The sequence below is a fragment of the Crotalus tigris genome, unplaced genomic scaffold (assembly GCF_016545835.1).
Source record: "Crotalus tigris isolate CLP2741 ecotype Arizona unplaced genomic scaffold, ASM1654583v1 scf7180000017633.3093840, whole genome shotgun sequence".
Classification (NCBI taxonomy): domain Eukaryota; kingdom Metazoa; phylum Chordata; class Lepidosauria; order Squamata; family Viperidae; genus Crotalus; species Crotalus tigris.
In genome coordinates this window covers 1,237,311-1,252,881 of record NW_024096527.1, presented here as the reverse complement: position 1 = coordinate 1,252,881, position 15,571 = coordinate 1,237,311, and the positions used below count along the sequence as shown (strand labels likewise).

At 43.0% G+C, this 15,571-nt stretch overlaps 1 protein-coding gene across 2 annotated transcripts in view; it reads right to left on the bottom strand.

The window, feature by feature from the left end:
• SSBP4 (single stranded DNA binding protein 4) overlaps positions 1-15,571 on the bottom strand; it is a 56,424-nt gene that overhangs the window by 8,812 nt on the left and 32,041 nt on the right. The window contains exons 5-13 of one of the 2 annotated variants that reach the window (XM_039334696.1): positions 12,973-13,062; positions 11,782-11,865; positions 9,161-9,220; positions 5,448-5,514; positions 4,898-4,965; positions 3,070-3,137; positions 2,875-2,920; positions 2,568-2,603; positions 2,331-2,376 (exon numbers count right to left, since the gene is read on the bottom strand). In XM_039334696.1, the coding sequence (XP_039190630.1) occupies positions 2,331-2,376; positions 2,568-2,603; positions 2,875-2,920; positions 3,070-3,137; positions 4,898-4,965; positions 5,448-5,514; positions 9,161-9,220; positions 11,782-11,865; positions 12,973-13,062 (565 nt within the window). Of the gene's footprint in view, positions 1-2,330; positions 2,377-2,567; positions 2,604-2,874; positions 2,921-3,069; positions 3,138-4,897; positions 4,969-5,447; positions 5,515-9,160; positions 9,221-11,781; positions 11,866-12,972; positions 13,063-15,571 lie in introns of both variants that reach the window. The other variant, XM_039334695.1, reaches the window with a different exon arrangement.

Here is a 15,571-nt window from a genome sequence, read left to right as displayed (position 1 = left end):
TGTGTGTCTTTAGATCAGTGGTTCTCAACCTGTGGGTTGGGACCCCATTTGGGGTCGAATGACCATTTCACGGGGGTCGCCAAAGAACGCAGTCCACCATTTTTTTCCCCTTTTCCTTAGCTATGCTACTCCCTTTTATTCTATTGGCTTTTGAAAGCCAATAGAATAGACTCTCTTGAATAGAGTCTAATTCTATTGGCTTTCAAAAGCCAATAGGAATTGTCCAGGCTGCCTCTGCCCTGGTGAGCCCGCCAAAAGTCCCATTCTGCAAACGGTGCTGCACCAGTTGAGTAGTCCTCGACTTATGACCAGTTGAATAGTCCTCAACTTACGACCGGTTGGGGGTCGCGGCATTAAAAAGGTTGAGAACCACTGCTTTAGATAGAAAGGGTCCAAGTGGGGGGAGAAAAAGGTTTTCCCCCACCTCAGGAACTTCTCTGGAACTCTTTTTCAATGACTAATGTTTCCACAACATGCTTAACCCAGAGTGGCTACATTCACACAATATATTGGTTTTTCCAAATCAGAAGTAAAAAATAACAGGAGGAAACCCATCAAACTTGGCAGTAAGCTCCCCTATCTTAATTGCTGTACCTATTGTTTTTATCCTAAATCTCCAATTTTCATGTTGGCTGAGCCCTTGATTACATTTATCCAATGAGATAATCCAGTCTTCAAAATTAATTTAAAACAGTGTTTTGGAAGATTTTCTTTTTCTTCATCCATCTTTCTTTCTTTCTTTCTTTCTTTCTTTCTTTCTTTCTTTCTTTCTTTCTTTCTTTCTTTCTTTCTTTCTTTCTTTTTCTCCTCCCCTCTCTCCCTCCCTTCTTATAAATAATTCAAGATGGCAAACATAGCTAATACACCTTCATCCTCCTATTTTCCTCACAACAACCCTGTAAGGTGGATTGGACTGAGAGACAGTGACTGGCCCAAAGTCATCCAGTCGGTTTTCATGCCTAAGGTGGGACTAGAAGTCACAGGGTCTGGGTGTCTAGCCTGGTACCATAACCACTAGACACTATGACAGAATGGGCAAACCAGTGGGGGCTACAAGTGGGCACTGGAGAGTGCAGGCAGATGGGCTAGGACTGTGGTGGCGAACCTATGGCAAGCGTGCCACAGGTGGCACACAGAGCCCTCTCTGTGGGCATGCGCGCCATTGCCTCAGTCCTAGGCCTTCATCTGGGTTTTATAAAACCTTTTTGCTTTAGGCCTCTGCCGCCATGTGCAAAAAAAAAAAAAAGGTTCAATCAATCAATCAATTTCAATTTCTGACAGGAAAAAAAAAGATTTCGCAAAGTTGGAATTGATTGATTGAGCTTTTTAGTCTCACCGAGTCTGCCGTTACCACTGCAGCCATGCCCACCCAATGGGCCACGCCCAACCAGCACCCAACGATACATAAGTGGGTTTTGGGTTTGGGGCAGTCAGTCTTTAAAAGGTTCGCCATCACTGGGCTAGGATCTTGGGTAGATAGAGGTTAATATAGGTGAATGCACACTATGGAGGAGGGATACTATGGGCTGGAAGGCAGGGGATGCTAGACAGATATCTGGAGTCTCATACTCCACAGTGGAGTTCCTCAGGAAAATAAGCAGTGGGACCTACTTACAAGGGAGACTTATGAGCAACTCTACCAGCTTTTTGCTTGATTTTGCTTGTGGGAAGCTGGTAAGGGAGGTTGCCGATGGTGATCATGTGATTGTGGCTCACTACAACATTATAATGGTGCCTGGATCGTGATCACATGATTGTAGGAACAGTGTGATGACCTCAACCTTGGGGACTGGTCATAGGTTCCCATCATTCACAGCTGTTGCAATTTTGAACAGTCGTTGAATAAGTGGTTGTAAATCAAGTACTACTTGTTAATTGTCTTCTTTCCCTTTTTTTGTTATTCTCTTCTTTTCTCTCTCTCTCTCTTTGTTCTTATTAAATAAATAAAGCAAAAAAAAAAAAAAAAAGGTTGGCTAGCGACCGTAAGTATTGAAACTCAAAAATTTGAAAAACACCGGGATAGGGAAGACTTTCTCAGACACTGTGATAGAAAAATGGGGCATTCAGAAATAATTTCCTTCCAAAATGGAATCCAGGATACTTACCAAGGATCCAGTCCCAGTCAGTCACCGGGATCAAAGGTTTATTCTTCCAAGTTTTCGGGCTCATGCTGGTGCTCGTCATCAGAGAGCTTCTCTCTTTGATGATGAGTTCCAGCATGAGCCCAAAAGTTGGAAGAATAAAGCTTTGGTCCCGGGGACTGACTCGGATTGGATCCTCCAACATTATCCTGGGACACGCATGTTTACCTTCATTTGCAGCACACTTACCTCCAGGGCTTGGCATGAGAGGGGTGCCAGGGGGGCCTCCGCCTCCCTGTGAGGAGAGAGAGAGAAATAACATTTATGATCCCGGGCTTTGCCTTGTGGAGGAGTCATTCTCATCAACATTATCAACCCTGTCTTGCAACCAGGTTTATTAGATTCATCTGCCCTGAATCAGGACTTAGAATTCAATTTGCCTAGCAAGTCTACCCTACATCTTTTCACACCTCTTCAGCAACTTACCCCATAGCTGCCAGGAGAAGATGAGGAATAGGATACCTAAACGGGATAGAAAGGAGAGGGGGGAAAAAAAATCAGTGGCTGGTGAATAGAATATAGCAGGCATTGGCTGCGTTTGGTAGGCACCTTAACCTAGTTAACCCACTAAAACTCTGACTGAACATAAATAACATGTTGTGTAAGTGCAGCCCTGAGGTTTTTCGCCTGCTTGGTGAAGTCTGTTGTGTGAATGCAGCCACTGTGAGTTTCTGAATTGTAGAGAAAGTTTCATTTTAAAAAATAAAATAAAATAAAAATAAACCAGACATACCGAGTTTGTGTTTATATTTGGCCAGGATCCTCGAACACCCGGAGCGCTGCAGAGAAAAATGTACAAAGCTGACCTCTCAAACATTTGGAAGAGTTCCTGGGAAGGGATGATGCTGTTCCTGCTCGATTGAAAGGACACTCTCTCCCTGACTCCCTCTGGCTACCCCTTCCCAAGAGAAACAATACAGACACTTACATGTTCATTGTGGGCATACCAGGGCAAACCAGGGACCCTGGAGGAGGTCTTATGCCACCACCATAATTCTGGGTGAAGAAAAAGCAGGAAGGGATTAGCGGAAGGGAGAGAAACCAACCATTGTTGATTCCCATCCCACTCACTCATCACCTCTAGCACCAATTTTACCCAACAGGATTCATCTATTTAGTACAGAGGTCACAATCTTTATATTATTACCAGTACAGCTACCACTGATAAGAAACACCATATCACTATTAAGGACAAAGCATTTTGTTCCTGTAGTTCAGGGGTAGGCAACCTTGGCTCTTTTATGACTCGTGGACTTCAACTCCCAGAATTCCTGAGCCGGCATGGCTCAGCTTGGAAACCTCTCCTTTTCCCCTCAGCATGGCTGGCTCAGGAATTCTGGGAGTTGAAGTCCACGAGTCATAAAAGAGCCAAGGTTGCCTACCCCTGCTCTAGTTCAAACAATAACTACCGTAAATGCCGGCGTATAAGGCGACTTCCGCAAGCGCTGAAATCGGCGCCAAAGACGGGGGTCGTCTTATACGCCGGAAATACTGGTAGTTTCCGGCGTATAAGACGACGTTCTAGGAATGCGGCCCGGGTATAAAGACGGGGGTCGTCTTATACGCCGGGTCGCCTTGTACGCCGGCATTTACGGTAGCTGTCACTATTAAAAAAAATTATAAAGGTAGTCCTTGATTTATGACCACAATTGGGACCAGAATGCCCGTTACTAAGAAAGGTGGGTTGTTGAGTGAGTTGCATCTGATTTTTTGCTGTGATTCTTTAAGCAAAACACTGCAGCTGTTAAGTGAATCTGGCTTCCCTTGTTGACTTTGCTTGTTGGAAGCCGGCTGGGAAGGTTGCAAATGGCAATCACATGACCCCGTTGTGGCAACTGTTGCACATAAATGCCTGTTGCCAACTGCCTGAATTTTGATCACGTGACCATGGGGACGCTGCAAAAGTTAATGTGAGGATGGGTTGTAAGTCCTTTTCTTCAGTGCTGTTGTAACTTTGAACGGTTGTAAGTCGAGGATTACCTGTATTTTGGTTACTGTGTCACGTGGATTTTTTTAAGAACTTGCTGTCATGTTTTCTTGATATTTTATATTACTTAATCCACCTCCTTGAAGTCTATTCACTTATTGTAACTCATTATGCCACTTTTAATAGAAAGCAGCATACCCATTTAATATATATAAATAAATAAATGGTGCATGACAGATGAGAAATATTTAATTAGATATATATATATATATATATATGTTTTCTGAGGTTTTCGCGGGTGTTTGTATGTAGGTCTTTGGTTATTCAGGTTTTCTCCCGCGTAAAATTGGAAGTGTCTTGGCGATGGAAGTGTCTTGGGACTTCGTCGAAACGTCGCCAAGACACTTCCAATTTTACGCGGGAAAAACCTTGAAGATTTCTTTATTCTAACTGAATGGGGGAAAAAAGAAGTGCAACTGTTTTAAGGAATGTGCAAATTAAATTGTGAGCTTCAAGCAGTCAGAAAACTCCCTGAGGCAACCTTGGCTCTTTTATGACTCGTGGACTTCCAGAATTCCTGAGACAGCATGGCTCAGCTTGGAAACCTCTCCTTTTCCCCTCAGCACAGCTGGCTCAGGAATTCTGGGAGTTGAAGTCCACGAGTCATAAAAGAGCCAAGGTTGACTACCCCTGGTCTAGACCATCTTTTGCATTCAGACTGGCATGCATGCATATGCACCCACACAAAACCAGCACAATCTCATATCAAATAATACTTCCAGATCCACTAACTTGTTTCAAAATCTATCCCCCATTTTGGGGAGCTCACCTGTGGAGCCATTCCTGTCATACCCCGTGGTGGGGTCATGCGCTGCATCGGGCCCATGTTAGGATGCCCTACTGGTGGCAAAAGGAGTGGGAAAAGAGGGGAATTGGGGAGATCAAACACATTTAAGTTGCAACTGTAGAATCAAAGTCTCTAATGAGCCTGGAGGCTCAAAAAAGAAGCAATAACCCCCCCCCCCAAATCTGAACATTCAAGCAATTAAACCAAGCAAAAGGAACAAGTTCATACGTTTGTAGCATTTATATTTGCTTTACCAAACGTGGCTACATACTGCGCTGTAAAAAATTTAGGCAAGGACGTGAGAAATCCAGAAATATTTCAGCATTGTTTTGCATTTTTTTATGCAAATAATTTCTAAGTATAAGATACTTTGACATTTATTTATTTATGAGATGCATATTTATCTCATTTATTTGTGAAATGGATGGATACAGATTCTTAAGAGATGCACCATTAATCTCATTTCCCTGCTTGCACCATAGTCTCATGTCGCTCTGACTATCCACTCATCCCCTTTTAAATCACCGCTCACCTTGTGATCGGATTGCCGGATCCATTGCACTGGGCATCAGAGGTTGGCCAGACACACCCATAGATGGCTATAGGGGAGGGGGAAAAAAATCCATTTTTTTTTAATCAGATAGATTATGATGCTTATTCAAGGAGTATTCATCAATGCACACCATGATTGAATTTTTGATTGATGAAGAAGTCCCTCCAACTGATAAAACACCCTTTTTATGACCTTCTAATCCAGGGGTCTTCAAACTCTGCCCTTTTATGACTCATTGACTTCAACTCCCAGAAGTTGAAGTCCATGAGTCACAAAAGGGCTGAGTTTGAAGATCCTTGCTCTAATCCCTTAATTCAAGGTAGAGCCAGGGCTGACCATTTATGGGCTGGATGCCCTTCCTGATGCCATGCAGAATTTGCAGCAGGTATTTTCTCTTTGTGCCCTAGGAGAGAAACGTTACCTAGGATTGAACACTCAACCTTCCAAGAGGGAGGTGAATGTTTTCACCATTAGGCCACCACACCGCTCAAACTCCTTCCAATTGATATTTACTGCTAAATGCTGGTTGTTTATGGAGATAAAGTGTTGCTACAAGTACTGTGCAAAAAGGTATAGGCTACAAATTGAGAAGAGCTGATTTGTGTGATCAAAAATGAGTGGATGATGCATGACAGTTTACATGAGAAAGACTGACAAATTTACAGTACAATTGGCAGATCACTCTAAGAGAAACTGCTACTATTTAGCATTTCACAGGAACTTTTATCTGTAGGGGGAAAAAAATTCAAAATTCATGCTTCAGCAAGAAAACTCATGGTTACAAGTCTTGTGATGTAACTGATGTTATTCACATGGATTTGAGTGTGAATCACCAACAACAACTGCAGTGCTAACTGCAGCACTTCAAAATACTGAAGCAAAGATTAAGCAGATTTCAGAAAAACAAGAAGGAAATCACATCAGAACAATATTAAACCTCAAATCTTAACAGGCACACAAGAGGCAATTGGAAAGTTAGACCTATCTTGCATACCTACCGCACAATCTAGACTTGGCACTGTAAGGCTTTCACCCTTTCCCAAAATTGAAGGGATACCTTTATGGGTGTATGTTTGACTCAAATAAAAAGGTAAAAAGAACTGCCAGGATCTGGTTGAAAAAACGAAGTGTGGAGTCCTTTTGTGATGGTTTTAAGAAGTGTGCTCTTATTGGCAGGAGTATGTAGCAACAACAAAAGGTCTAATTTAAATTGTTATTCCCCTGTTTCATATATTAAAACATCCCAAAGTTACAGAAGTAGAGGCATTGCTTTTCACTGATTCATTTGTTGGCTTATTCATTGATTCATCTCTCATATATTGGCTACCATTCCATTGACTTATCATCTAAGAGATCTTTAAAGCACTGAAGAACTTCAAAAATGGTCACTTGTAGAACCTTCTTCACCAATATATCTTACTATGATAACAAATAACACCTTTCCTGCACCTATTGTTAAGGCCATTTCTTGGTCATAGAAAGTTGTTTTGGAATTTTATTTGACTTTTCAGAACAATAAGCAAGCTAGAGTGGTCATCCTCTTCCAGGTGCAATCAACACACATGGAAAGGTGTTAGTTTGGGAAGATCATTATGGAAGGAAGCTAGCATAGATTCTGGAATCCAGGTTTGAGACAATAGCAGGGAGAATGGGAGACAGAGAGTTATGTAGATAAGTTGATTGATAGACCTTTGTGTGAAGGCTGTCAGGTCACAGTTACCACTTGCTACCTATTCTTTAGGCAGGAGCTGCAAGTCTAAGAAGATTCCAAAGGGGGAAGTACAACCTCTTTTAGGACTAAAGGTGGAACATCTCCAAATACCTATAGCTACTGGGTCTTGTTAGAGCTGAACTTGATTCTCCTCATCCAGATCCACAGACTCCACATACTGGACCAAGACCTTGAGAACATCATCTGGTTGGTCCAGGTTCAAAATGTACAAATGAGCACTATCTATATCAGTGATTCTCAACCTTTTTAATGCCGCGACCCCCAACTGGTCGTAAGTTGAGGAGTACTCAACTGGTCGTAAGTCGAGGACTACTTAACTGTGCTGCACCATTTGCAGAATGTGACTTTTGGCGGGCTCAGCAGGGCAGAGACAGCCTGGACAATTCCTATTGGCTTTTGAAAGCCAATAGAATTAGACTGTATTCAAGAGAGTCTATTCTATTGGCTTTCAAAAGGGAGTAGCCCAGCTAAGGAAAAGGGGAAAAAAATGGCGGACTGCGTTGTTTGGCGACCCCCGTGAAATGGTCGTTCGACCCCAAATGGGGTCCCGACCCACAGGTTGAGAACCACTGATCTATATAGTGATGATACCTGATTCCAAACAGAGGGATAATTTGACCTAGTTTTTTCATGTAAATATTAAACAGGAGGAGCAGGAGAATCCAGTCTTGATGTCCTCCACATTAGAGGCCTCTACTTTGACCTCCTTTCTCCCCCCCCCAACACTGATTGAACTCAATGACAAAGAAAGGAGAACCATGCAACACCATACTCCCACTCCTATACTCATAAGCAAACTAGAAGGATTGATATCGAAAGCTGCTGAGAGGTCAACGAGAACCAGGATGATGAAATTCCCCCCTCCAAGACATGCACAACTAATGCTGCCTTAGTATTATATCATAGTTTCAACAAGAAAGGTAAGGATCTAAATAATCAGTTTCCTCCAGGACTCTCAAAGTTGCAGCTCAACCTCCTTCTCAATAACTTTACCTAAAAAGGGAAAGTTGGAGATTGAATGAAATTATTCTAGGAGTGTCAAATCCAGTGAAGGCTTCTTGAGAAAGGAGAGCACTACCATCTTCTTCCAGTCAGGTGGTATCAACTCTCTCAGCAAAGCAAATATACTTTATGGACACATCACCTTCTGGATGTCTTTCACCAGCAGCTAGGATTACAGACCCAAGGACCCTGTCTACTTCTTCAAGTTGAAATTCACCTCCAGATAATCATGGTGCTTCCATCACCTCAGGAAGAATTATCAAACTCCAAAAGAATCCGAACAACTTTATCCACCAGATGCCTAGAACATTCCTCAGATGGAGAAAGGCAGATCCTCCTCACTCCTCCTTTTCTATCTTAGCACTATCCTCTGAATATCAAAATGCATGGAAGCCAGCCTCATTGGAGAGAATATTATTTTGCCCAATATAAGACAACACATCATTTCTGATGTTCCTGGTCTATCCAACAAATGAAGAATTATTTAGTCTCTAAATCCACTTTTCTAACATCCCCTGTCGAATCTGTAAAATGTGGTCTAATTTTCATCAGTTCTACCATTGAATAAATAGCATTACCCAGACAAGAGTTTGCAGAAAACAAAATTCCATTTATTAAGGCTTCTTAGCATAGGGTTAATTCATCAGATGCTTTGGGGACATTGCTATGCCATTTCATCACAGATGACCAGATGGGCAGAGGAAGTAAGAGATGGAAAGTAGAGGTAACTGAATGCGAGATGTTAGAAGATCTTGAAAATTAAATCATCTTTGAAGGAAAAAGGAAATGAAGATAATCTTCTAAGGGAAATGATCAACTTGGCCATTTGCTAACTGCTATCAGTGAGTAATGGAACACCTACACAAATGCTAGAAATATGACTGGACACCAGATCTGGACTTTTGTAGCTGAGATGGGAGAGCTGAATTACCAAAAGTAATTCAGCGGAAGAACTTACCTGGCTTGGCATTCGAACGGAAGGACGGAGCCCACCAGGGAAGCGTGAAGGCATGAATGGCTGCAGATGAATAAAAGAAAGGTGAACAACTCCAAAACATAGTAAATTGCAGAAGGACTCACACATATCTATGCTTTGGGGAAGGTCAACTGCAAACAATACAAACTGGATTGGGTATCTTCATGAGAAACAGTAAAATGGTACCAAGCAGGTTAATGAGATAGAGCACATCCTTAGCTTCTTATCACTAAATCTAATGATTGGTAACCTGTCTGCAGACTCCAAATGGTTTCCCAGATAATCTGGGAATGCCAGCGTTAAAGGCAGGTCATCTTGCATACAAAGCTATAGCTTTACCCAAATTCTGGACATTTTCAGTAAATAGCTAAGTTCCTCTCAACTGGATTTTTGGTGGCAAAAAATCCTGGCCCTCCAGATGTTGCTGAACAATTTCCAGGTATGTCAGCTGGTACCATGAGGGATGCTGGGAGTTGTAGTTCAGTTAACACTGGGAAGGTCACACATTGATCATTGTTTCCTGAAGAAGTGCACTGAGGACTAAGAGATGGAACTGTTAATGGCTAATACCCATTTTAGTTTCTTAATATCATGAACATGGGTCAAACTTGCCTTCAGATGCCTGCACTCATGGGATATCTAGAACTTGGCTCGAATATAAATTATTGCAATCTAAATGGGACAAACTGCAACCTGACAAAAGACTGGCAGCCACCTTTTTCTCTGGTTTATCTATTACAAGTCCCTCTATAGTTCTGCTTGGTTCCCTGCCATCCTAATTCCTGCCTTGCTAAGTTCAACATGACAACGTCAGAGATAGCCTGAAGCTTTCTCTTTCAGCTGGAGTGGTCCCACTGGTATCATTAGGGGAGTGATATTGTCTCATCTTATGTAGTTGCTTATATACACCACTTGTTGTCATCAATAGCTTTTTAATTTATTTTTTAATTTATCAATTTTTTTTATGCTGCCCATCTCCCCCTACAAGGTGACTCTGAGCAGCTTTGTAAAACCATCTTGCAGGTCAGAGTTAGGAATGCAGCAATTGTAAGCACCACACATGTATAGTACAATTCCTCATCCAAATGGTATCAGAAGGGTCCAAAATTAAATAAGAATTAATTTGATGTAGGGGCTACAAAAGAGCATCTCTAGAAGAGCCAGTTTGGTGTAAGGGTTAAGGCACTGCGCTAGAAACTGGGAGACTGGGAATTCCAGTCCCACCTTAAGGAGCCATGGTAGTGCAGTGGTTAGAATGCAGTACTGCAGGCTACTTTTGCTGACTGCCGGTACCAGCAGTTTGGCAGTTCGAGTCTCACTGGCTCAAGGTTGACTCAGACTTTTTCTTTCAATGAGAAGCCAGATTATTGGGGACAATATGCTGACTCTGTAAACCGCTTAGAGAGGGCTTTAAAACACCGTGAAGTGGTATATAAGTCTAAGTGCTATTGCTATTATGCACAAAGCCACCTGGGTGACCTTGGGCCAGTCATTCTGTTCAGCCCTAGGAAGAAGGCAATAGCAAATCAATTCCAACATCTTGGCAAGAAAATAGCAGGGATTAGTCCAGGCAGTCATCAGGAATCAAAGGCTCAAATCAATTGAAATCCCAAATGGCCAAAATAAGGAAATTTTTTACCAATCTTGCAACATTTTGTATTACATGAAATTTGTGAAAATTGGGGCAACCTCTGCCCTCCCCCAAAACCCTCATGAGATTTATGCGAGATTATTATGATTTCAAAAGTAGAATCCTTAACTTATGATGGCAACTTAGCAATGGCAATCCTTGCAGTCCCATTATTGTTCTAAACTGAATTTCCGTGGTTGTTAGGCAAGGCGGCTTCATGCTGGCTTCCCACAATCAAAATCAGTGGGAAAGTCAGCAGGAACGTGGAAACTCCAGGCCAGCAGGTAGGTAAATGGCTGCTGCCAGAGGTGGAAGGGACTGATGGGCTGCACAAGAGGCACAGTGTAAATAGGTTGCCAAGCACCCAGATCATGATCACATGACCGTGGGGAGTGCTGGGACAACCGGAGAACCGGTTCTAACCATCATTCGTTCAGTACAGTTATAATTTGAAACTTGGGGAAGAGACGGAGATGGATTACCCAGGGGGAAGAAACCTGGAAATGGCATTCCAATGCAAAGTGATTCTCCTATGGTTCTATAAGGTACAATTCTCTGTCCATAGATACCTGAAATCCAGGCAAAAGCTCTGTGGCTGGATCTGCACATAAGACTAAACTACTGGATGAATTTCTACAAGCAGCTAGGCCATATAACATACAATGCCTGGGTTCACACAGCATGCTAATATAAAACAACAATGAATGTATTTTCTTGCAGGAAATCCCCAACAATTCAATAGGACTTCCTTGTGAACAGACCGCTGTTTGGTTTTCTTTTTTTTTTTTTTGGTATGGTGTAATGGATTACAATAGTTTGTGATACACCTTCCAAAAGACAAGATGTGCTGGTACCAAAATACGTAAAACAAAAGATATCGAAGGGTCAAGAATTGGGGAAAGGATGAGGTCAGATAGCAGAGCACAGCTGGGCCAATGCCAACTACAAAGGCTGCCTCTTTCTTTAGACTTACCTGATTATGGGGTCCTATCATTGCCGCATTAGGGTTGTGCAAGGGAGCTTGAGCATGTAGGGATGGCTGGGAGCCAGGTGGTCCCTTAGGGAAGAAGCAGAAATGCAATTGTGGTGATATGGCCGTGGTTTATTGTTCAAGACTTCCCCTGTTCCACAGTAATTTTTGCATAAATCTAAGCAAAAGGGATGCATGCTGAAGTCTGGGGTGACAAGAAAGGAGAAAATATTAGGCATTAATACTCCCTAATGCAGTTTTTCTCAACCTCAACTTCGTTAACATGTGTGGACTTCAACTCGCAAAATTCCCCAGCTAGCATGCTGGCTGGGGAATTCTGAGTTGGTCCAGATATCTTAAAATCATCAAGGTTGAGAAATACGGTCCTGATGGTATGGGGATCCAGTAGTAAATGAGCTTCAGTTAAAGTTGCAAGAGGAACTTGTAATTCAAACACAGGTCCTCCTCCTCTGTCCCTCAACTGACATCTAGTAGGACTCCTAGTCTTATAACTGCAGGGTTGCCACAGTTCAAACCCGAGCTACAAATATTCTCTTCCATTGGTACTTATAACTGCCTCTATCTAGACGCACAAGAAGGCCCTGCTAATTACAGAGTTCGTTTGATGCAATATGTCATTTTTAGTATAGGTCAGGGGTCTTCAAACTTGGCCCTTTTATGACTTGTGGACTTCAACTCCCAGAATTCCTCAGCCAGCGTGCCTGGCTGAGGAATTCTGGGAGTTAAAGTCCACAAGTCATAAAAGGGCCCAATTTGAAGACCCCTGGTATAGCTAGTCCTTGACTTACAATCACAATTGGGACCAGATTTGCCAATTGTCAGAAGCAAACGGAGATCACACGATCCTGGGATGCTTTAAATGTTGTAAATACATGCCAGTTGTCAAGTGTCCAAATTCTGATCACATGATCATGGGGAAATGCTAGGACATTCGTAAGTGCGAGGACTGGTTGTTAAGTCAATTTTTTTCAGTGCCGTTCTATCTCTGAACAGTCGCGAAATGAATAGCTGTAAGTCAAGAACTATTTGTAAGGCAGACATTCCCTGCCAGATTTCTGACAGATTCAAAGACAGACTGCCTTCGAACATGGAGGCTTTACCAAGATGAAGGCAAGTTCTGCAGGATGCTTAAGGTTCAGCAGTGCCCCTTTCCCAACCTCAGCCTATTCCCACCTGGAAAAAGCCCGACAACATAGGCCCGCTGGGGATGGCATCACTGGGTGGCAGGTTGGCCATCACAGGACTGGTTGTAGCTGCGGAGCTCTGTGGAGAGAGGGGAAGAGGTCAGATTGATGGACTCCATGTTTTACCTGCCCAGCCCATTGTGGGCCAGCACAACCAGCCATTCAAACAGGGCTGAGAGTCTTGAGCAGCAGAGAAAAGATCTGCAAATAGTGGGGCTTGAAGTTGTTTTGCAGAACTTTCTGAGCCACAGCAGCCAGAGCTGATATTTGTGAGATTTGTGCGCTGCGGAATGAGCGAACGACTGAGCTGCATTTTCTGATTCAAGGCAGGCATTCATTGGGAGCCAAGTTGGCTCCAGGGGGAGCTGTTAAGACGGCAGGAATTTTCTGCCTTTTTTCCAGCCTGGCCCCTCACGCATTGTCTCCACTCCAAGTGGTTTTAATTTAGAGAGGGGTGGTGAAGGACTGCAGGCCCCCCCACCTCCACAGGAGGCCAGCTAGAACACAATATTCAACACTGCTGCTGTTGCTTCGAAAGACAGGCAAAGAAGACGGCCCCGGGATTTTTGCTCCCCGCTGCCATTTCCAAATAATTTAGTGCTTCCTCCAAGCTGGGGAGGTTGGGATTGGCTTAGAGAACAAGGAAAAACCAAGTCAGAGTTCAAAATAGCGCTTGGCTGCCTTCCCTGCCCCACAGCTGTACAACCTATCCCTTATATGAGAGAAAAAAAGAGGAAAGGACAGGCACAATCTTTGGCAGGGAATATGGATTTAGGCAACAGACAACTGATGTCTGCAACCTGGTGCCCTTCAGACACGTTGGGACTACAAACTCCCTCCTCCACTCGATGCCAGCCAACATGGCCTTGTTAGTTGGAAAAGCCCCAAATAGGCCAAACTGGAGAAGGCAGGCAAATAGGGAACAATTCTCTCTGGAGAAATTTCGTACACGGAGCTCTGTGTCATTTACTTAGAGTTCTTCCCCTCCCAAAGGTTTAATCCTTTTATAATCTCCCATTCATGGACAGAATGACCTCTCAGAATTTTAGGAATCTGACATCTTTCTGAGCCTGGAAAGGCCTCGTAGGCAGTCTCACAAAATGGCTGCCTTGAAAGCTGATATTACTAAGTCCCCAAAATGCATTCTCTGGGGATAAACTCAGTCAGAAAACATCCATCTCCCCCAAAGGCAAGGAATCTGGCAATAAATTAAAATCAAAGCAGACAAGAGAACAGAGTAGAAAAATATCGTATCGCACATTTGTTCCCATCAAAAAGAGCCTCCAGATCCATTTCTGAAAGGATAAGCTGTCAGTCAGCATACCCACTGGAAAAAAGGTGTCAAAAAGTCAAGATGGCAGCCACAACTGTGCAAACAAAACCCCACCTGTTTTTTACCTGCATGTATAAAGAGCAGGGCTTTGACCCCCATGGTTTTGGGTGCCATCTTGACTTTTTGTGACTCCCCTCCTCCACAGACATCCATGTGGGTAGTAATCAGATAAATAATGAATCTGGAAGCCTAGCAGAAAAAATACATCTCTCTCTCTCTCTCTCTCTCTCTCTCTCTCTCTCTCTCTCTCTCTCCCCCTCCCTCCCTCCCTCCCTCCCTCTCCCCCTCTCCCTCCCCCTCTCCCTTTCTCTTTCAGAAACGGAGAACCTTTTCTGGTATTTAGGTGACACTCTATGTGCTTGAATGTGTTTTAAACATGTGTGCTTAAAACATAAATTGTGAGGCTGTCAAACATTCTTGCTCCAAATCTTGTAAGATTTCATAAAAAGGCTTTCGTGATATTTTCAGAATCAATCTCTAAGAATATAAAAACTGAGGATTATTTCACATTCTAAGGAATTTTTGGAACCACTTAAACCTCATATTGATCGTGCAGGAAGGAGATGAGATTTGGCTTGACTATCAGCAAGAACAATCGCTGATTAGATTTATATCCCACTTTGTCCAGGAGTAATCTGATCTGCCTTCCCTGTTATCCCCACAAAACAATGTAGGTGGGGCTGAGTGTGTCTATTCCAGTGGTTCTCAACCTTTTTAATGCCGCAACCCCAACCGGTCGCAAGTCGAGGACTACTCAACCGGTTGTAAGTCAAAGACTACTCAACTGGTGCAGCACCGTTTGCAGAATGGGATTTTTGGCGGGCTCAGCAGGGCAGAGACAGCCTGGACAATTCCTATTGGCTTTTGAAAGCCAATAGAATTAGACTCTATTCAAGAGAGTCTATTCTATTGGCTTTCAAAAGCCAATAGAATAAAAGGGAGTAGCACAGCTAAGGAAAAGGGGAAGAAAATGGCGGACTGCGTTGTTTGGCGACCCCCGTGAAATGGTCGTTTGACTCCAAATGGGGTCCCGACCCACCGGTTGAGAACCACTGGACTATTCAAAGCCTTCCAGGGCAGAGGCCAAATTTAAAACCTGGTTTTTTATATTTGTCAACTAGCATCTTATCTTTTATGCCATGCTTACTGTATACAGCTACCTTTCTCCAGATTAATACCAGGTAGTCCTTGACTTATGACCACAATTGAGCCCAAAATTTCTGCTACTCAGCAATATAGTTGTTAAATGAGTTTT